This window comes from Aspergillus eucalypticola (assembly GCF_003184535.1).
Source record: "Aspergillus eucalypticola CBS 122712 chromosome Unknown BO83scaffold_18, whole genome shotgun sequence".
Lineage (NCBI taxonomy): Eukaryota > Fungi > Ascomycota > Eurotiomycetes > Eurotiales > Aspergillaceae > Aspergillus > Aspergillus eucalypticola.
In genome coordinates, this window is record NW_020290292.1 from 620,337 (window position 1) to 642,348 (window position 22,012).

General features: G+C 50.1%; 7 protein-coding genes across 7 annotated transcripts; 1 reads left to right on the top strand and 6 right to left on the bottom strand.

Moving 5' to 3' along the window:
- Positions 1–869: 869 nt before the first annotated feature.
- On the top strand, positions 870–2,653 carry BO83DRAFT_379916 (Zn(II)2Cys6 transcription factor). The gene is made up of 2 exons (XM_025531613.1): positions 870–1,086; positions 1,149–2,653. The coding sequence occupies exons 1-2, from the start codon at positions 1,047–1,049 to the stop codon at positions 2,564–2,566; spliced, it is 1,458 nt and encodes a 485-aa protein (XP_025386518.1). The 5' UTR covers positions 870–1,046; the 3' UTR covers positions 2,567–2,653.
- A 4,343-nt stretch (positions 2,654–6,996) lies between these two features.
- On the bottom strand, positions 6,997–8,880 carry BO83DRAFT_438842 (vitamin H transporter; the record flags this gene model as incomplete). The annotated part of the gene is made up of 7 exons (XM_025536130.1): positions 6,997–7,225; positions 7,294–7,359; positions 7,422–7,574; positions 7,631–8,027; positions 8,082–8,252; positions 8,312–8,649; positions 8,720–8,880. The coding sequence occupies 7 exons, from the start codon at positions 8,878–8,880 to the stop codon at positions 7,036–7,038; spliced, it is 1,476 nt and encodes a 491-aa protein (XP_025386519.1). The 3' UTR covers positions 6,997–7,035.
- Positions 8,881–9,684: 804 nt separating this feature from the next.
- BO83DRAFT_379918 (sulfatase family protein) lies at positions 9,685–12,222 on the bottom strand. The gene is made up of 5 exons (XM_025531614.1): positions 11,514–12,222; positions 10,974–11,452; positions 10,432–10,924; positions 10,245–10,366; positions 9,685–10,191 (listed from the first exon to the last, which is right to left on the bottom strand). The coding sequence occupies exons 1-5, from the start codon at positions 11,827–11,829 to the stop codon at positions 9,856–9,858; spliced, it is 1,746 nt and encodes a 581-aa protein (XP_025386520.1). The 5' UTR covers positions 11,830–12,222; the 3' UTR covers positions 9,685–9,855.
- A 190-nt stretch (positions 12,223–12,412) lies between these two features.
- On the bottom strand, positions 12,413–15,145 carry BO83DRAFT_379919 (putative glucan 1,4-alpha-glucosidase). Its single transcript, XM_025531615.1, has 5 exons — positions 14,680–15,145; positions 14,321–14,604; positions 14,168–14,264; positions 13,466–14,103; positions 12,413–13,407 (listed from the first exon to the last, which is right to left on the bottom strand). Exons 1-5 carry the CDS (start codon positions 14,891–14,893, stop codon positions 12,721–12,723), a joined length of 1,920 nt encoding a protein of 639 aa, XP_025386521.1. The 5' UTR covers positions 14,894–15,145; the 3' UTR covers positions 12,413–12,720.
- A 385-nt stretch (positions 15,146–15,530) lies between these two features.
- BO83DRAFT_409521 (extracellular lipase) lies at positions 15,531–17,271 on the bottom strand (the record flags this gene model as incomplete). Its single annotated transcript, XM_025534143.1, has 1 exon — positions 15,531–17,271. The coding sequence occupies one exon, from the start codon at positions 17,269–17,271 to the stop codon at positions 15,592–15,594; it is 1,680 nt and encodes a 559-aa protein (XP_025386522.1). The 3' UTR covers positions 15,531–15,591.
- A 740-nt stretch (positions 17,272–18,011) lies between these two features.
- On the bottom strand, positions 18,012–19,058 carry BO83DRAFT_72957 (UbiX family flavin prenyltransferase). Its single transcript, XM_025537555.1, has one exon. The coding sequence runs from the start codon at positions 18,872–18,874 to the stop codon at positions 18,191–18,193; it is 684 nt and encodes a 227-aa protein (XP_025386523.1). The 5' UTR covers positions 18,875–19,058; the 3' UTR covers positions 18,012–18,190.
- A 141-nt stretch (positions 19,059–19,199) lies between these two features.
- On the bottom strand, positions 19,200–21,423 carry BO83DRAFT_316860 (Zn(II)2Cys6 transcription factor; the record flags this gene model as incomplete). Its single annotated transcript, XM_025527683.1, has 6 exons — positions 19,200–19,240; positions 19,287–19,360; positions 19,420–20,202; positions 20,251–20,482; positions 20,533–20,789; positions 20,837–21,423. The coding sequence occupies 6 exons, from the start codon at positions 21,421–21,423 to the stop codon at positions 19,200–19,202; spliced, it is 1,974 nt and encodes a 657-aa protein (XP_025386524.1).
- Positions 21,424–22,012: the final 589 nt, after the last annotated feature.

A 22,012-nucleotide genomic window follows, 5' to 3' on the forward strand; every position in this document is an offset into this window, starting at 1 on the left:
ATGTTGGCTTTGTGAAACGATCTTTCTTTGGGATTACCGATGCTAATCTATGTCTCGGGAAGAATTGGTTTCATCGAGATATAGTACGCTTGGGTGTTGATGTATCACCCCTTGGGCCCTTCCTTCCTGATATGGACATGGACAAACGCAATGTATTTACCCCATATTCTGTAACGTGATGTAATGTATTCCTGCCATTCCAAACATGGCACACGGTACTGATGGTCCTCCTAGTAGATGGTAATCAGTTCAGTTCATAGCCACCTTTTCGTCCATTAATGCCCTCATAGCTTAGCACGCTTCCTTCATCATCGTGCTGGCCTTCTACTGGGCTTACAGTTCCCTTTTCTCTGAATGTCTCCCCTCTAATGGTAAGTATCATTCCGACCAGTCATTGTATAAGTAGTGCCTATCCCCCCCCCCATGTTAATGTCTCTCATTGTTCCACCTCCATAATGCGGGGACGGGTCTGGTTCGGTGCGTGGAAATAGCGGCCACACCGAAATCACCGACCCATCCAGAAAAAGGGTCCCTAATTCTTTTTCGTCCATTGCATCTCTGCAAGCAATTTCATGATAGAAATGCCAGGAGAGAAGGATCAACAAGGTGACCACTACGTGGAAATTCGGGAGAACCTAAAATCATTGATTGCTTGTAGCAACTGGACCCTCGTCACGGGTACCGAACCCCACTAAAAGTCTAATCTCACATCTTGGCTTCCTTAATGGGTTTAGATGGACGGTCTGGGGTTCCAACCAAACATTGTGACACCAAGCAATGGTGACAAAGCAATGTGGTAACAACTGCGTTCCTTTTCGCTTCGCGGATGCTCAAACTCTGCTATACATTTCTCCGATCACCATGACTATCGACTATCGGCTAATGGAGACCTGTTCGATGGCCATGCTCTGCCTCTCCTCCTAATCCGGACAGCGTGAGCATTGCCAGGAGACCCGCAGCATGATGTTCATTGCAGAATATGATACCAGAAGCAATATCTGCCCGGACAAGCTATTGAATCTCCCATTGATTCCTCGCTAATACACATGACCGCCGATCGGGCACCTTCGGAAGTCCCAGCTAAAGGTAGTTTTCCCTCCCAGTCAACTACCGAGGTAGTTTCTCGAGTTAACTTCTTAACCTCTTAGACTGCCAAGTCTGCAGAACCCGTCGTATCTCCTGTGATAGAACGCTTCCTCATTGTCGAAAGTGTGCTTCACGGAATCTTCGGTGTCCTGGATATGGGATCAATCTGAGATGGGGACAAGGTGTTGCAAGCAGGGGTAAATTGACGGGACAGGCAATACCGGTCCGAAGAGAATACCAGACATCACAGAGGATCTCCCATCGCCGAGCAGGCATCGCCTTGCCCGATGTGAACCTCCAACTACCGGCCCGTTGGCGCGGCTTGCCCTTCGACAGTCTTACCGCTCAGTTACTCGACCACTTCGATCGAGGCGTCGCTACAAGACTAGCGTGGGTGGATGACCTCCACAATCCTTGGAGAAGCGTAGTATTACCTCTGTCACACGACTCATCAACCGTACGATATTCAGTGCTTGCTCTCGCTTCGAAGGACCTTGCCGCGAAGTATCCAGCAGACCATCATTGGGCACAGTCACTCCAAGCCATCTCCCGTCACAACCAAAATGTGGCCCTGACTTGGTTATCCAGGGATATGAGAGACCTACTTCAGGATCCGACCGCGGTTCAAAGCAAAGATCAAGCGAGACATATCCTCGCTTCTGCTCTCATTCTCTACAATCTTGAACTACTAACAGCACCGGCTGGCCAATGGCGAATACACATACAATGCGCCCGGGAAATCATCCATTGGAACCTACAATCCGCCAGCAGTGCACTATATACAAATATCGCCGACGTATTTCTATTCTACGAGTACTACTACACATCAGTTTACATCGGGTTAACGACCTTCGATCCAATCGACCAGCTACAAGATGACTTCCCAACGCATGACAACGTCACTGTATTCAGTGACTTCATCCGAGTCATGCATAGCATCACCCGCGCCGAGCGACAAACATACACTATGCAGCCCATCTCGCAACCCGTCCCGATCGAATCCAAACTACTAGACATAGAAATCGCCAAAGCTCGGATGATGCAGATGAGCCACACAATCAAATTCAAATCAGACCAAGCACGACAGGATTTCGAATGCCTAGTAGACATGTTCTATCATGCTACGCTTATCTACACCTACCGTGTCTTTTCCGACAGCATATCCCCCAACGAGTGCATACAGTCTTCACTCGATGTGCTTCTCGAGCACGTGCTACCCCTGTCATGCAGCGCCGCCGTCACGCAGGACTTGGTATGGCCTCTCTTCATCACAGGCACTGAATCTAGAGGCAACCCACAGATGCAGAAGACGGTCGAGACGGCCATGATGAATGTGATCCGCTTGAGTGGGAACCTTGATCGGAGCCGCGTTCTTTCTTTCCTCAAGACGTTCTGGTCGTTGGATCTCGAACCTGGTACTACTTGGATTCACTATGCACGAGACAGTTGTATCGACTTTAGCTTCTTGGTGATCCTTTAAAAGTGGCTTTTTGTCTATATTAATGCTTATTCCTGTGCTATATAAATCATGATCGAAATATCATGAGGTTGAATATTTCGAAAGCAGTAGCTGCAAAATATATTATATCTGTGGATCACTGCACCTGCTAACAGTCTGCTACATATATTGTGAAAAGCAATGTTAACGACAGTGATTACATTGGCACAGTACTTCCAGGGAGATTGGTCGATTTCTACTACTAGTGTAAGCTATCTTTCTCTTACAGCCTAGCTCGTCTTGGTATGATGGGAGACATCATTACGACCTGGAAGATGCGGTATCCTATAACATGGCTATTGGCGCTTTGGCGCAAGCATTTTAGCAGCTTCATCTTGATTATCAGGCTACGCATGGTGGATGGATGCGGGTGGAAGGCTTTTACTGGGTTTAGTATTGGTAATGAGTCTGAATTTACGAAATTTGTAAGATTGAAGATGTGTTTTATTCTTTGGTACGCTAAAATATCTAGAATCGACCACATTGCCGCAACATAGCTTCCTCGTACTGAATCATGGATTGCTTCATTGTCTGATTCATTGGTCTTATCCTTGGCTTTGGTCTTATATAATATCCCCGATAATCAGAAAGGGAAACATGACCAAACTGGAATCGGAATATATCGAAGTAAAAAATCAAACAGATAATAATAAAAGGAGATGTAGTAAGAAGATGTGCAAGGTTCTGTTCGAAACTACAGTGACCGACTTCTGCAGAGCCATCACGACCACAAACATAAAATTGGATCAATTGGCCCACTACAAGAGCACCGTAGATTCCTCTTCTGCGTCCCCAGTCGACCATAAACTGAAGCTGATTGATTCGAACCGGGCAGAGGTTTCGCAGAAGAGGGGAAAGAAGAAGGTGTGGACTGCTGGGCCTTGACTCCGTTGACTTTAAAAGAAAAATCACTTGAAAAAAAAATAAGGAACGGACTACTACTCCGATCTCCAATAGTCTCGGTGCCGTCTTTCAGTCAACCAGCTAGCCTCTCGCTGTAGCAGAGGCCTGTCAAGGAAGAGAGAGACAGAAAATACTTGCTTGGAGGTATCTTATTTCTCGCTGTTCGTGAAGTTTAGTTTTTATGAAGCTTGGGAGTGAGATACTCCATGCAAGATAGTCCGGATCAAACTACCGGTATGGGAGAGCGAAAAATGTTGTTTTTGACAAAGTACGCAACGTTGAGACTAGAATTGTTCTCAGTCAGTTTGAATGCTTTGATCATCCTAGTGAAGCAGGAAAAGCACTTACAGTCTCTCATTCTTAGCGCGGACTCCGCACAAACGTCCCTGCAACTCGAAGTTCTTCGCCAAGCAATCTCGGACCCAGCTCTTTGACTGGCATTCTTCGGGAATGTAGGTAAATATATAGATCAGTCGAGCAAACTCGCGACGTCCTCCAGACTGTACCCTCCGAGACCAGTGTGGTAGAAATCATGTCTGGACGAAAGGCGGGGGCGGTCGCTTCATCTTAGGGGTATGCGAGGTCATTTTATTCGGCAACATCAAACTGCCAGGTTACCTCCGTTAGAAAGCTTGAAAAGTGTTTTCGGTATCGAGAATAGTTGGTGGCCTAGCCTCTTATAGGTAGTACATTGCAACTAATCCCAACATAGCTACAAGCTGACATTGTAGCGAATGGCATCCTTCAGACCGTTCAGGCAAGGCAGGTTGATACAGTTTTGCTAAAACTGAAGACCGACCTCCACGATGTTGGGGGTCCATATATACCTTCTTATTGCGTTGGTGTCATGCGAGCAATAATCCCCTGTAGTATGGGAGCTTCAATAGATGCTTTTGTTTCGAATTCTGCGTACGGTAAGGCGCATTATGTAGCAGAGCAGAAGAAACGGCACAAGTAGTAGCCGATTCTTGGAATGACGCAGTAAAGAGGCCTGCTAAATGCTTTGAAGTACTGGCAAGCCCCGGGAATCAATTCGGGGTCTTCTTCAACTAGCTGAAGACCTGACAGTGCCCGTACATGCTAAGTCGTAGACATCGGGGGTCACATCGTTGCAGATTAAGAGACCCTTCCGAATTCTGCCCATTCTCATTCGGCCTTTTGTAATGTGACCATTGGCCGTCTGTTGCCTTGACTAGACTGCTGCACGGGCATGGACTAATCCAAGGCGTTCCCTTAGCTGGAGTCTGAGTAGATGAAATGCCATGGTGCTCAGCCCACCGCAGTCAATCGATACGTGATATCTCCAATCGCCTTTGGCCGTTGCCGTATAGAAATCATCGCCTAATAGGATTGTATTCGCAACGCTCTGCCTTTCTAGAGCAAGAATATATGATAGATTACCTTCAAACAACCGAAGGCGGAGGAGTGGCGGGCGGGCAGATGTTTGTGCTGAGTGACTGCGCATATTATTGGTTTTGAGAATAAGCTGAATGGGTGAGTTTTGGTATTCGAACCTCGGAGAGGCTTGGAAAAGAAGCGTTGGACTCGAAAAGCTCCGTATGTGCTCGATGATATGAATAATGTGATCTTTGTATATTGCGCTGAGGGAGACTCTGCACCAATTGTTCTTTGCTAGAGCCCTAGACAGTTTGGAAGCGCTGGACCATATAGTTGCCAGATGGCGGGGTGTGATGACGTTGTTTAGCAGCACCAGGCCAGCCAGTATGGACGGCAGTATATAACGCCCAGTATGTGTTTCATGGTTTTATAAGAACCCTGTTGGACTTTGAGTTTGACAGAAGCAACCGAGCGATTTTGTTGCGGGAGTCCATATATGAGCCCCAATGTTTTTTTTTTTTTTTTTTTTTTTTCATTCATTGATGAAAGAACAATTGGGGTTTCGGGAGCTTATAGCGATAGTCGGGCAGTCTGATCAGCCACAGCCACCAAAACCAAGCTGGTATGTGAGAGTCTTCAGCTATAATTGCTGGAGGATGAGATCACCATAGGAAGCAGGGTCAAGCATGTCACTAGTCGCACTCATTGCTACTTATAGCTCGCCAACGCTCGGGGCCCGCTCGTAGAAGAGCAAGGGTACTATAGCCCTGTCCCTCCAGCAAATCTCGGGCACTCTGTCCGTTCTGTTGTGTGGGGATCTTATGACCAGCGATCCAACATGATATCGGAAGTAGTAGCAGAGCGACAAAAGCAATGTGAGAGTCAAATCCATTGCCAGAAGTCAACTGCTCCAAACCAGAAGCACAGTCAAGGAGCGTAAATGGAGAAAATGATCACCATGATGGGAAGACGACCGCACCAGTCTGATGAGTGTATCGTCATCAAGCTGTCAGGTGATATAAGGACTCTGGAAGGGTATATAGGAGATGAACAGCGAGACTTGTATGTGTGTAGAAGGCAACAGTAGAGAGAGGTGAGCAGTAGCAATATATGTAAAACACATATCGCACAAGATAGTCCGCAAAATGAATGATGGGATCGTGATGCGGAATCCTCAATCATATATGCAAAGCATATATCAAGCATGACATTGTGTGGGACTTGTGACACAGAGACAATGGAGGGAGGGTTGTCTGTGATCAGGGAAACCGCACACCGAACGATGCAGGAGTCGAAGAACCAAATATAACATCAGTGGCAAATAATCTGATACCACACACAAGACATAGTGGATCATATGAGGAAGTGAAATGATATTACAACATTCATCATGCATGAGTGAGATGCAAACACCATCAAGTAGGAGAAGAAGTGAGAAGTGGTCATACATGATAGTGTTGCGGTAGTAGCGAGGGCAATATTGACTTTATGTGGAAACCCTCACGACCACTACCCGCCGCCATCACCACACACCACAAGCACAGAGATGCACAAGTGACATATAAAGAAACGTGCAGTATAATAATATAAGAAAGACTAAAATAAGAAAGGAGGACAAAAGGTCACGGACCCAGACAAATCATCGATGCAACGGGCGGCTGCCGGCAAACCCGGATCGTTGGCGTTACAGTCGTACACTTTGCCTGAAACTCGTTATTGATCCAGGACAAGTGTCCCATCAATCAGTTCCTGATCATGTTCGAGGTTCAACGTATTTTTGTTGTCTTCGAACATATAGAGACATAGTTGAACTGAATATAACTATAAGTGATGACTAACCCCCTCCCGGGGGTGGTGACCAGGAGGGCAGATGCATGAGAGAGAATGAAAAAGGGGAAAACTTCCCACAGGGTGCAGGGAGATTATATAGCTTTCCAGAAGGACTCTCTACCACGCTAGCAGCAAGCGAGGCCAGGGCTTTTTGACGGAACTGGCCAGCTGATGACGCAGGCTCCGGCTCCCGGAGGGGAGGGGGAGGGGGTTTCTTGACTACTTTGCCTGGCAGACAAAAGGAAATGACCGAAGAAAAGGATTGAAGGGAGGGAGTGGAGCATCTAGTGTGAAGAGAAGAGCCTATCATTAAGTGTTTTTATCTCGTAGCATCATTAAATCCAGGGATACATGGCCCGGCATAATCCCAGATGAGCATCTTAGACCGTCCCAGCCTGCGCCTTCTTCCTCCGGAAGAGATACTGTAGGTTCAAGGCCACGGTCTGGACCCATGACGCGGCTGCCAACGCACAGATGGCCGTGAGGCCGTGGATGTAAAGGGGGGCGTCCGAGGATCGAAAGATCTGGGCTCCAGAGATACCCGAAAGGTTGGCGGACATGACGATCAACCTATTTGTGCCACCGCATTAGCAAGTATTACCTTTACGGGAATTAATGAGGGTATGTGTAACACGTACGCCATGGATATACTCCGCTCTTGGGGTGTTTTGCAGTAGAAGGAAAGCCACCCAACGTTGAGAACACTATCCACAATTAGCATATAAGCATCAAACGGGATATCTGAGGGAGACCAAAGGGTACATACTGCATACTACAGTAGGCTACATTAGCAATAGCAATGACAGAATACTTGTGCCAGCTTGATGCATCTGTAGGACTGGTGCGTAGACACGCATACGAAATGACGTTCCAGGTGATACAGAGGAGGACGAAGGGCCCCCGATGCCCGATTTTGTCCCTGCAGCAGTCAGCATTCAACTTCCTCCCCCCACCACAGGATCCCGTGTCACATACGAGGAATAAGCCAGAATTGTCGTCCAGACAATACTAGCATACACTGGTACTGATGCCAGTGCATTTGCTCTGACGGCACTGAACCCAAAGGACTTGATCATGCTCGGAGTGTAAGTGTTCAGGCCCTGGAAGCCGGACATGGCCACCAATGTGATGAACATATGCTGGAGCGTCGTGGGTTGTGTGACCGTCTTCCAGATATCCCGGCCAGTGATCTTGATATGTTCTCGCGTCTTTAGAGGGTCGTCAAGCAGAACACGGTCGATGATGATGCGCTTCTCACGAGGGGAGAAGTAGCTCCAGCGACCCATGCTGATGAGAGGACTTCCATCACCTGCTCTCTTGGGAATGAACATAATGAACAGAATAGCAGCGAAGATGGTAATCAGGCCCTCAACTACACATTATTAGCTCCTCTCATTTATTCATGTCGAAGGATAGGGACACTTACCCAGGAAGATCCACCTCCACCCAGCAAGCCCACACTTCCCATCCAGCTTCAACAAACCAGCCGAGATTAGACTCGACGTCGCTCCTGCAAACATCTGCCCATAGAAGAACAGAGTCGTCCGGAAACTGGTCTCAGGACGCTTATACCATGTCGAGAGATAGTACAGGGCGCCTATACCAAACCCATCGTTAGCCCTACCACCACAGACCAAACAGGGCGACCAGACAAACCAGGAATGAATCCTCCCTCCAACAGTCCCAACAACAACCTCGTGGCCAGAAACGCCGGATACGATTGCACAAAAGCCTGAAACGTGCCAACCAAACCCCAAGCGACCAACTGTGTCGACAACCAGATCTGGGGACCGATGCGCTGAAGTATAATATTCGACGGGATCTCCGTGATGACGATACCAGCCGAAAGCAACTGTGTGCCGATATTGATTTGGTTCGTGGTGACGCCCAGGTCGTCGGTGATAGTGGAGGTAAGGGCAGCACTGATATTGCCGCGATCGATCTGGAGGCCGAAGAAAGCGAGAGCGAGGATGGGGATGAGGATGATATCAATCCTATATACCAGTCAGTATATGCTTATACCCATATAGCAGTGAATGGACGACAGGGACAGGGACGACTCACTTCCTCCGCAGCTTGCCCTCCTCCTTGTCATCCCAATCCTTGACGATCTCCTCCGAAGCAACATCATTCTCGGTATAGACCTCATCGACGACCTTCTTTTCCTCGAAAGGAGGCACCACACCATCCTTCGGGTCCTCGAACTCGAACTGTTTCCCCACCATCACGACAACGACGATACAAGACAGAGGTTGAGCAACACTTCAGTGACACAAGACGACACCCTGAGTCAAGCAATCACCGACCGTATGCAAGGGACGTCCAATACAATCAATAATGAGAGAAAAAGGAAAAGCAAACACAAAAAAAAGTATATTCCTTTTTACCCGCTCGACAACACAACGCATAAAATCTCCGAGTGGAAAAAAAGTCTACGGTGCCTACATCCAATCTACTTATATTTAAAGAAAAATAGCCCAAGTCCACGGTCTGGGCACAGACAACATAGCGTGTGTGTGGGTGAGTGTGTGTGTCTAGACAGAACAGTCAATCAGTGAGAGTTGTTGACCCGCAATTCCACTATGAAGTGAGACGGGGGCTTGATGGCGCAATCGCCGCTGGCTTTGATGTCAGGGTTAGTTTGGATCGATGGCCGCGCGTGCTAGATAGATTGTCATATCAATTTTTCTATAATAAATGCCTTTTTATCCTTTAAGCGATAATCGCTATAGTCATGAACTGACTTAGGCTGAAGGATTCGATGGTGTCATTTTTGACTGTTTTCATTGATCCCGTTGTGGTTGTCGTTTCCCGTAGGATTGATCTATGGATAAGGAACGAACTCGCTCGGGTCCGTCCCAGGGTTTATCTACCGGGTGTGCCTTTTCTTGTTCCATGTGTCTTTCTTTGTGTCCAATTCTCTCTTGTTCTCGGCTATTTAAACTTCCTGGTTTCATGGTATTATTATCTATGGATGGTGTGATCGGTGTTATCTAATTCTAATGCTATTTTCTTGGCTACTGTGTATCCATCCGCCCATTTCGCCTACTAAGACTGACTGACTATCGTGATCTACACTCGTCCCATGTCATGCATTCATTTTCATGACTCTGTGATTTTCATCATGGTATACAAATAACCCATCTAAATATATACATAACAATATCGCTCATAACTCATATCTATACTCCGTCGTATCATCAAGTCCACGCCTCCCAACTCAGTCCATCTCTATACTGAAATCCCACCTGCGGACCTTCAGCGGCAATGATATACCCTGGTTCACACACAGAATACGACACCTTCGGCTGATTCGTGTAGAAGGAATCATACTTCACTTGCAGCGCATCCTTGAGGCTCTCTACAGACCCATCGGGATGGAGGACCCGCCACGGCTGGATGCAGGTGTTACCCTTGCAGGACTTCAAGACGAGAAGGAGGGCGTCGATGCGATCGATCACGCTGGAAAGAGGTCTGTTTAGGAGGTTGATAGAGTCTTGTTGGGCGTAGATGTTGTTCATTTGGTAGGGGTCCGTCTGGGGCTGTTAGGTTATCTTCGATAAAAGATAGTGAAAGGAATAATACTTACCGAGAGATCGTACAGCTCGTGGTCGCCGTCACACCAGACGGAGTAGTACAGGTTATATTCCTCCGAGAGAATTCTCGCGGATTTGTAGGTGTTGTTTCCCATCATGGAGGAGCCTCCGGGTCCTGGTTACGTCAGCATTGATTGTCTGGCGGAAACTACGAAAGAGAGCCTGAGGGAGGTTACTCACCGATGGAGCCGTACTCGCCTTCAAGCACGGCATGGCCCCAAAACTCAACCGTGACATGCTCGTGCAGGATTGACTCGGTCCTCTTGCTGGTTGATACGGGCATCGGAGTCCCGTCAAAGTCCTCTCGCAAGGGAACCCCAGCCAGCTCGAACAGTGTGGGGGCGATATCAATGTGTGTGGTTACGCGGTCAACGCTCTTTCCTTCAGGAATGCCAGGGCCGCGAATGTAGAACGGGACTCGAATGTCCTCCTCATAGCCGGTCGTTTTGCCCGGAGGCAGACGATGATGGCCAATGTGGTAGCCGTTATCAGCGCTGTAGATGATGTAGGTATTGTCGATCTGCCCGCTTTCTTCCAGCTGAGTGATCAGCGAGTCCACCATCTCATCAACAGCTTGCAATGCGCGAAGGCGCTGGCGATAAAGATGGTCTTCGTAGTCGATGACGGTCTGGTTCTGAAGTTCCATGGTTTGGATCCACCCCGCACCGGAATCCTACTCTTGTCAGCGACCATCCCCGCTACAGGGCCAAAATATCACATACCTTGTCCGGATTGAAGTTAGGCGTCCGCGGCACCTTCGCATCAGCAAACAAATGCGCATGTCTCGGTGCAGGCAGCGGCTCCGTCATTTTCGGACCACCAGAGCCACTCAGTCCTTCCACATCGATGTTCGTGTGCGGCGCGATCGGCGCGACCGTCAGGAAGAACGGCGCGTCAGTTTCCAGCGCATCTGCCAACAGCCCCGATGCCTTCTCCCTCATAACATCTGTTGTGTATTGTCCCTCGTAGCTCTGCGGAGGCTCATGGTTTCGCTGGTACGTCGCGTTCCAGTAAGAATAGGTGTGGGGGTCAAGAAGGAAATCGGAGCCATTGAAGCCGTTCACAAACGGTGCGTTATAGGTAGCGACGCTGTGCGAGTTGAACAGTTTCCCCGTGTAGAAGGTATTGTAACCGGCGGACTGCAGCCAAACAGGGAGGAAGTTTTCGTTGAAGCCTTGGGCGACAAATTTGGGGTATCCGCCTATACTGCATTAGCAATCCCGCACCGAAGAACTATGTTCTAATTGAGAAGGTATGCATACCATAAGGCGGGTTCACATCCGTCACATTAGTATTATGAGCCTGTCTTCCCGTCCAAAGACTCACGCGCGACGGACAGCAAAGCGCAGTAGTGACGAAATGATTCAAGAACTCGGTACCCTTCTCCTTGATTCTCGCCTGCGTATACGGCATATACGCCGGGCTATTCATCCGCAGGTCCTGATCATCCGTGAGGATGAAGAGGAAGTTGGGCTTGCGCGCAGAGACCGACGGCTCATCATCCAGCAATACCTGCTGCTGTACAGCGAGGGCGTCGCATCCGACGAGCAGGGCCAACAAAGCCGGCAAGAACATCATGGCAGGAGCAACAATCCAATTTCTGGATGAATTTCCCTCTGCACGATGTGGTTGTTACTCACCGACACTCAGTCACCAAGAACACTATTAAAACAAGAAGTGAGTTTGAGCTCGCGATCAAGATAGCGATGGCGCAGCAACGGCACGGGATAACGCCATAGCTCTGATGGAGCCGATCAGACCAGTAGGTAGAATAAACTAGTCAGTCTGGAGCTGCACAGAGAGAGTGTGTGTGTGAACCTGGACGCAGCGCAAAAGCAAAGTCGCGCCTCGTGGGCGGTGGATCAATGATCGGATTTAGTGGCAGATGGCATCACAGCCGGCCAATGACCTCCGGGCCAACTGGCCCCGTCATTCCGGCAATACTGTCTACTTTTGGCTCCACCATGCATCTCGGCTATATTTTGAATTGGCATTTGATGGATGGGACCCTCTTGGAAGTGTCAAGGACATTGAAGTGAAGACGATTCATTGGCTTGGTTGAGACATACTCCAGGTTTAGTCGCTAAGAGGCCCCTGGGGGAGAAGCAATGGTGGGTGCTGCTGTTGCTCCACTGTGGACCTCGGCTATGGAATTACGTGCTTGGATCTAAGATGAGCTCATGGCTATGCTTTGAGGGACAGTGAAATCAGTAGAGCGAAAAGAGAAAGGGGCCATGCCAATTGCCTAATGTTAGGTGCAAGTGTTAATCAGGGACTGTCTGGTTCCTTAACGTGAAGACAATGGCTTTGGCACTGTCCGTATCTCCGCATATCCTCAATTCCGTCGGTCGCAATACAATCACATGATCAGGCTTCCATTCCGTCGCTCTTATGCACATCCACTACATACATGATTATATAACCAATGACTTTCATTTTCATCCATCATATCGAATTGAATGAATTGTTCTACCGCCAGGTGTCAGTCACCGTCGCGGTCGACTCGCCGCATGCCTGAGGAACGGTGTATTCCCGGTTCGGGTCACTCTCCCACTCCACGGAGTCATCGCTCTCAACGCGGATGAACTTGTACTCAAATGACTCACCAGCCGGCAGAGTCACAGTTACATACCATAGCGGGTTGCTGGAAGTGTACTTGTCAGCGCTCAGAGCTATGCCGTCGCTGGTGTCCCAGTCACCGAGCTGAGAGATCGACCCGACCAGGTAGATGTTCTCGCCGTAGGTGGTGGTCGCCGTCAGATCAAAGGTCACAGCTACGGCAGTGGGAGTGGTGCAGGAGGTCGAGGACGTAGTGGTGCTGGTCTTACTAGCAGTTGTGGTGGTCTTGCTGGTCGAGGTCACGCCGCCGGATCCAGTGGTGGTAGCCGTCGTAGTGGTGCCACCAGTAGCCACGATGCTCGGCCACGAGGTGACGGTCACACTGCTGTAGGTACCAGAGGCAGAGGTAGCCGCACAGGTGCCGGGCACGCTGCTGGCAGAGGTCTCACCCCAAGACGGGGGCACGACAGAGTTCCGACGGTTGTTGGCGGTCAGCAGAGCAGCGTAAGACCAGGTCAGATCACGAGCAGAAAGCTCGTCGCCATCAGACTTGTCGAATTGCTCAGACAGAGAGCCGTTGCTTGCGGCGTGAGTTTCCTAATCCTGTTAGTACGCACCCTCTGTAAATATGAGCGCTCGTCTAGCGTAGACCTACCACAATAGAAACGAAACCATCAGCGAAAGTCTTGACGGCATCCACAATGCTGCTATAGGTCGAGCTGGACGAAGAGTACGTGCCGGTGGCAGCATCACTGTACAGAGCCTGGAAGAAGTCTAGTGACACGTCTGTGATCTCCAACGACCCCTGCTTGTCCCACTGGTACAGAGCATCGTACAGCTGTTCCGCGGCAGCCAAGGTGCACAGGAACCACGGGTTGCCGTTGTAGTAGCTATCCTCAGGGTACCGACCGACGGCAACCGCCTCACTGTCACTGAGACCATCGTTGAGAGTATAGATCGAGCGGAAAGAGTCTACAACCTCCTTATGGTTGGCGAGCGCACGCGGGGAGCAGGGCTGAAAGGTGGAGTCGTCGCATCCAGCCTCAGGATCAAAGGTGTGGATGCTTCCCAGGAGGGTGTTTGTGTCCTTGCCGGAACGGCTGCTGTCAAAGTTGGCCAGGATATAGCTGCCGGTCCAGAAGGACTGCAGGTAGCAGAGAATCTGAGGTGCCTGCGAATCACACCAGGAGCAGGACGAGCCGACGGCCGTCGCGAAGGCACTACCTTCGACGAGGGCACGGTGTTGCACGGCAATAGTGAAGAAGGACGAGCCATTAACTTCTTCCCAGAGATCTGCGACCGCGAGTTAGCTCCGATGCACAAACACCCTTGATGAACACCGATCAATCAAACACACCATATCCCGTCTGGTTCCAGTACTGAGCCACATACGACAGGTCGTTCCTAACGAGGGGCCAAACAATCTCCGTTGCAGCGCTGGTGTAGCCATTGTCCTGACCAGTCAGTTACATATGTTGCAGATCAGACGCAAGGGGGGTGGAGAACATACAAGCAGCCACTGGCCGAAGCCGATCATAGCAGTTGCTCTCAGGGCAGGACCATCACGCTGCGGCCGTCCCCAAGACCCGGTGTAGGCAGTCTCATCGACATTGAACTTGGGCTCACCAAGACCACCGCTGGACAGATCACCAGAGGGGTTACTGATACCCTGAACAATTGCCTGAGAGGAGATGTAGTTCTCAATGGTGGAAAGGAGATCAGTATCTCCATTGCGGAAGAGATCGACGAGGGTCTTGATGACGAGACCAGAGTCGCGAGTCCAGGTGTAGAAGTCTACAATAATCAGAAGAACACGCCAGTCAGCATCAATCAACCAAGACACGCTCATAATTTGAGCTCAAAACATACAGTCCGGGTTATCGGTGCTGGGACTGGCAACGACTATGCCAGAGTCCGCGCCCGACACCCAAGCACCGTCCGCCCCAATGTTATTCAGGATCGCAGTACGAGCCACGGTCGCTTCGTTGCTCAACCACGAATCCAAGGTCGCGCGCTTGGAAATCACACTTGCCAACCCCGAGCAGACAAGGCCGCTCAGGGCGAGAAGAGATCGGAACGACATTGCGGCGGGGGAGTAACGATGTTGAGAATGAAGCTCAGTCACTCAGTTGTCGCGTCTTGAGGGGGAGGAAGCTACTTTCAACAACCCCTCACTGACCCCTGACCGACCACTTCAATTTATAGCCAAACCAACATCTGCACGAGGGGGGGGAGAAAGTTGAAGGAAGAAGCACATGCATCAACACACGACCCAAATTGCAATGCAACCTTCGCTTAGCATCTAGCTTGGAATTCCTGCAGAGACATCTTCGCCACTTCAGCTCTTCAGCTTGTGAACGGACGAGGCCCCAGAACGACGAATCTCCGGTGGCGTGGGAGAACCAGCCTATCGCGGTGTCGGGCCGGCCCGGGGGAAATTGCACTGAATCCACCGGCACTGCAGAATGACCCTGTGCCTTGGAGATGTGTCCAATCGCTGGCCTCACTGACCTGAATTGCAATTTATTTCAATTCCCGGGGATTCGCCGTCCCCGGTCGAGCGTGGTGGCTTGATTGGCTGCTATAACAATGGTAAGTATACCTAACGGGAAGCTATAATGCAGGTCCCAAGGTCCAACGCGTGGTATATACCCTTTCCATTAATATAACTAGTACTACTTATTATGACCCTATATCTATCCTTTGCCGAGGCCAGACACTTCCATCATTACTTTTCATAAGGCTAGGTCCCTGAACCTCCGGACCCCTCCGCCAATGGCATCAGATGTGGAACGCCGCGGTATTCTGCAGGATGAACTCATATGTCCCGTTACGGAAATCATCCGTAAGGAGACTGGCGCTGTTCGCTCCGAAATTCATCAACTGTCGTGATTCCTTCCACTGGGGCCATTCCATGTACTCCCCCCGATTGGAGTTCGGATCCAGCGTATACACAAAACTCAAATAATACGTGTGGCTGGAACTTGCTGCATAGTTCGGCTTGATCCCGTAGAACACCTGCAGCAGGTCACTTCCATGGAAGGTCCCTAGAATTGGCGTGCCATAGTCATAGGTCGCCAGGTACGACCATTTCGGGAGGTCAGGGGAGAGCTCCTCTGCATATGACAGGAATGCCCGCCGGGTAATGGTGAAGACCAAGTCGCCGAGAATGGCGGCCAATCGCTTAAATTGCGGATACCAGTTGTTGGCCGTGCCCGTCCTGAAGGGAGACCCATATGTGGTGGTGTCTGGGTACAGGGCCACTAATTCTTCAAGCTGCTCCTGGCTAGCGTCATAGAAGAAATAGGTGCCCAGATAGTCGACTACCTCGTCGATCGTCGTAATATTGGACTGAAACAAGGCGAACAAGGTCCCCTCATCCTCTTGGTCACCCACGATGAATGGGACCCGCGCATACTTCCCTGCTTTGCCCAAAACGTCTGGCGACGCCGACAATGCTGTCCCGTCTGGTCGAGGCACATACGATAGCGCCACGGAGTGGTAGCCTAGGATTCCCGGCACGGAGTTTGCCGCATTGAGATAGTCGGTGTAGTCTAGCGCACGCAGACAAGCTAGGGTGTCGTTAGAAGAGGAACAGCCTGCAGAGTCCACAACGGCATCATATACTTGCTGTCCCTTGACTCCGTCGACAGGATCTGCGGGAACAACACTACCGGAGTCCATGATGGCTCCCCGGAACAAGGGCTTGTCCTTGTAAGTGATGTTTCCGTCGTACAAGATCATCTGATCAAAGACAGAAATAGCCCCTGCTGATTCTCCCCAGATTGTCACCTTGTCCGGGTCTCCACCAAAGGCCTCGATGTTGTCGGCCACCCACTGCAGGGCAAGGCGTTGGTCAAGTAGACCTAAGTTAGCGGACCCGTCCTCCAGAATCTCCTTTCCGGGCAGAAACCCGAACCCCCCTACGCGATAGTTCATCGCTACAAACACGATAGGCATGTTCTTGTCTATCGACGATGATACCATCGTTGTACCGTCATACATGGCCTTTGAACCAAGTTCAAAGCCTCCGCCAAAGATCCAGACCAGCACGGGCAGCTTCGCGGCCGCAGTGGTCCCGGCTGGGCGCCGAATGTCAATGTTCAGACAATCCTCGAGGGCATTGGTAGCCGACTGTACCAACGGGAGATCCGCAAGGAGACCAATGACAGAGGTCGGAAATTCGCTCTCATCCGTGGTGAAGTACATCTGCGGACAAGACTGCGAGGCACCGGTTGCCTGAACAGTTCCGAGGGAGGTTTCCAAAGGCTGTGGAGGCTTCAGACGCAGCGAGCCCGTGGGGGCCTGCGCGAAGGGGATATTGTTGAAGCTCTCAACATCTCCAGACTTGCCAATGATGGTGGCCGATGGATGCGCAATAGTGACAGTAGGAGCTGCATCCCGTTGGACTGGGGTGGCCCAGACGGCGAGGGGAAGGGAGAGCCAAAGAAGGGCCTTCATGATGGCCATGATCTGTACCGCTATGGGTCACAGGCTCTCCGATCGGGCTACGAGGAACCCTATATACAGTTTTCCATTTTCCCACCTTCGTTTCAAGTGCCAGAAATCCATCTATGTCTTGGAGCATAGTCCGAGAACCGACAAAACCAGCTCCCAAGGGGATTTCGACATCTCCATGTGCCTCCTCGGCTGTGGATCCAGTTATGAGACCTGTAATTTAGGCATGAAGACAGCAAAACCCCCTATACCCCTAGCCAGCTGGCCTGACGATCGCTGATCCGAAGGTTCTCCATCATGGGGGAAAGGCAGCGTGGGCGGAGAATATCACGCCAACTGGGTGGCCCAGGAACGGTCGAACCCGTTCTCATGCGCAAACCGAGGCTGGTACAAGGGGGGAACCGTATCAGCAGATCAGTGAGAATATATTAGGCCAACATTGCTAGCATCCTGTTGGTCACGTCATGAGAATTGAGTTGATTTAATGCCGCTTCCCCCGCAGTTCGAAGGCTGCAGAATGACTGCCTCTGCGGGGAAAGGAGCCTCGACCGTTGCGCTTTAGTTCGCCAACTCGGACATTTCACCTGCTTTGTCGAATTCTTCCGACTCGCATGCCTGGTGGTACAACTCAGTTGGGCTGCTTGCATAGTTCAGCAATATTGAGGAACTCAACGTAGCAAACATAACGTGCTTGTGGTTGTGTTGGGGTTTGGAAAGTGGGTAGGAACTCCGACCAAAAATGAAGGAAAAAGGAATCATATGCAAATCCGGTTCGTGGGTCGGCCGATCGTCGGCTATCAAACCGCACCCAAACTATGTACAGTCAAAAGCTAAGAATAAATCCCCAAGTACCAAAATCCAGTCAACGCCCCTTTTATTTTATACAAGACAAGCCCGCCAAAATTCAGTTCCAACGAAAAATTTATTTCTCCCATCCATTCCAACGCTCAAAATCCCCCGTGTCGAGGTCAAATAAATCCAACATTCGTCCAACACTCTGGTCAATGAGGTCCTCGATACTTGCGGCCTTGATGTAGAACGCAGGCACTGGGGGGAAGATGACTGCCCCAACTCGTGTAACCTCCAACATGTTTCGCAGATGGATCTCGCTTAAGGGCGTCTCCCGCGCTACTAGCACCAACCGCCTGCGCTCCTTGAGCATCACATCTGCTGTCCTTGAGATGAGATCGTCGCAAAAGCCCGAGTGGATAGCAGCCAATGTTTTCATGCTGCACGGTACCACAATCATTCCGTCTGCGCGGAATGAGCCGCTGGACACTGGGGCAGCCATGTCATTGATGTTGTGTACGTAGTCGGCCAGCGCTTTCACGTTTGAGGGATGGTAGTCGGTCTCGTATTTGATCGTAGCCTCCGCCCACTTGCTCATCACCAGATGCGTCTCCACGTTGAGACGGCGCAGGGCAATTAGGACTTTGATGCCGAGCATGGCTCCAGTAGCACCCGTCATGGCCACTACAATGCGGCGGCGACGGGGCGCTGGACGGGCAACGGCCACGTGATCATTATCGACGGGCATTTCGCTGGTGGGAGGAGATGCACGACCGGAGTTTGGGGTAGTAGTACCGGACAGAAGTGCGTTGAACATATGTGTTGATGCGGAATATATTGTGTTGTAGTAGGCACAATTGCGTAGATTGAATGTTCCCGTTATGGGGTGACTTGTCTGGATGGATGGTTGGCAATGATAGCTGTCAGGAAGTTGAGCTGTCAAGTATATATATATAACCCAGTGGCAACCCAGTAGCTACAGTAAATCAATGAGTTGAAATCTTTTTTGCTTGGTTCGATTTCTTCGGACCCTTTCCTGCCTTCACAGTCAATCTCGGTGTGGCCCTGTTTTGCCATTGAGTCCGAGATCCCCGAGTCACCGAGGGCCCGTTCCCGAGGGGCGGCATAACGTCATGGATGCCTCAAAGAAAACCCAGCTCTTTGGATAAGTCAAACATGGGTACTGCGACGGTTAGCTCGGTCAATTATGGTCGGCAATCTCAGCATACCATTCATGATAGAGTCAAGATAGCTGGCTGGTGAGAAGTCTTGACCGAAGTCGTCCGGGATCCCGTTCGGCATACTGCAAAATCAGCACCCACCACACAGCTCCACATATCAGACAATAGTGGGCGCACATACCCATAGACAGGAAAAAATGGCTGGGGCTGTTCCGCGCGTTCTGTCCCAACATTTGCTTCCCCCTTTCCACGTTCACCTGCCATTCGAACCGCATTGCGCAGAGTGATTAACGCCCGTATATGCCGTTCCGATAGCCATTGCCCGTTCTCCGATGTTGTGTTCTCCACTGTGCCCACTGAACCTGCGGCAGAGAAGACCTCAATCACCTTTTGCTGTAAATCACGGCACTCGGGGTCATTTCGGGTCTCCTCCCAAATGCAGAGGAGTAAAGTGGAACTAAGAACTGTGTGCACCATTGACCAGCTTCGGAGGGGAACCGCACTAAGAGCCTGAAAATCCAAAAAGGCCCTAGAAGCGTCGATCAGGCTCAATTTGGCGCGGGTGCGCAAAATATCATAGGACGCGTCTTGCACAACAGTGCGCTTCAGCGCTGGACGTGTCAAGACGGAGATGGCTAGAGACATGTGCATTCGCAAAGCCAGGTGCTCCAGGTTGTGTTGGAGGCTTTTGCATTCCTGGCGGTCACGCAAATGTGGCTGGGTGCGTTGGTTGAGGCTATCAATCGTGGCCAAAATGTCAAGCTGTCGCGCGTTTTCCGGTATTTCGGGACCATCTGTTGTGATCATGTTCAATGCAGTTTGGCATAGAAAATACATAGCTTCCGTAAAAGAAAGTTCGTTGCTGGAGAGAATCGAATAATCTGGAGCCCACCCAGTCATGGAGACTACACGAGGCCGGTCGTAACATAAACAGAGCAGGCAATCTTGCCAAACAACAGTGTACCTGTAACCGCGTCAGTTTGTGTCGCTATCTGTAGCATTGCTTATGTACCATAGCTTTCGTGCTTTGTATTTGACGTGGTCCGGTAGGTGTGCTACACTCTTTTCGGTGTGAAGACCCAATGTCTGTGCAAGACGGACTGTTGTCCCTAACAAAGCCCATGCTGCATCAGACTGGCCATTGTTTTGCAGAGTGTTCCCTATGATCAAGAGTGCTTGTATGATGTCCATCGTCGGACGGAAGAGAAAGTTGGCTAGTCGAAGAGCTTGAAAGGATCGTTTGGCTTCTTCTTGTTAGTCGATCATGCATAGACAATCATCCTGGGTGACGTACCGAAATCCTGGTATAGCTCGGTTCTTTGCATGTAATCCAGGTCAGAATAATGCGCACCAGACGCCAAGGCCGCAAGTAGCAGGCTAATCATCCCGACAGACCGATCAGTGGCCCAACGTTCACAAACTTGTGAAGTGTTCTGCAGCTCTCCTGCCGCAAGAGCATTGAGGTACGAACACACATCCTGCTCAAATCTCTCAATGTCAAGTATGATAGGATTGAAAGGGTGGGCTGATATTCTATAGAAATGAAAGAACCTGCCCTCTGTTAGTGGTTGCTGTGATCAACAACAAGGTGTGCTTACTTCAAGAGTTCCGTTCGCTGTGGGATGATTCGTAGAAGTTCCCTCCACCGGTCCTGAGGCGTTCGGAAGTCCATAAACGGATAGCTACCGTAAGTATTTTGCAGGCCTAGAACAGAACCCACCTCACGGGTCATGGAGCCATTGGTATCTTGCGTGCGATTACGCAAATAAGATAATACCGAGTTGTCGCCCGAGTAGACAAGGTCATTATCGGGACCATCGGAAGATGGGATACGAGTATTATAGTACTGCCTTGTCTCCGTTGGAACCTCTGGTAAACTCCGTGTTGAGGGCAGAGTTTGTGGCTCGGCATCGAGTCCCTGTTCAGCGACTGATGTCTGATTTGGTCCGCGAGGAGCAGCCGACGAACGTCTTTGGCTGGTATTACGGGACTTCTTAGACCCAGAGGAATCTTGATCATACACACATATTTGGGGATGGCCCCGTCGACGGCATGTTCGACAGGGCTGAGTGCTGTCGCATTTCACCTTGCGCTGGCGGCAAGGATAACACGCTCGAGCCTCGCGCTGATTGCGTTTCTGTCGCAGCACGCGGTCGATCTCTTCACGATTTATCGGAGTGCCCATGATACTACTACCGCTATATCGGCACCTCAAGAGTGCATATTTTCCGGAAGGTTTTGCGGAATTATATTGCTTCTTTCTCCGGGCTATTAGTCGATATAGTCGCGGTGGTCGTGCAAAGCGTCGAAGTTGGCGGATCTGGTCGGCACCTCGGTTCCGAGATGAGTCAGCAATTGGTATACAGCCAATTCGAAGTACAAACTCAATTAGAATGGTAATGTGGCTGGAAAACAAACTATCGGACTGGGGATGGCCTACTACGCACGAACTCAAGACTGTGGGGTGAAAGATCTTTTGCACGCTGGCATTTAAAGGATGGCGATCGAATACATATATTTGGAGACCTAGCCGACGCGGGAGATGATACATAGTACTATTAGTAGTAGTGATGCACTAGCCCACAAGTGTTATTTAGTGTAGAATGATTTACCTCTAGTAGTCCCACTCACTAAAATTCGTCGCTTAAAATTATCCATAGGTTTTGAATTTGAATAGATGTTATGTCAACTCTCTATCTGCTTACGAGCAGTAGTGGGGATGCTATAATGAATGAGAAGAAAAAGTATGTAAATCTGTGCTCTACGTTCTCTAT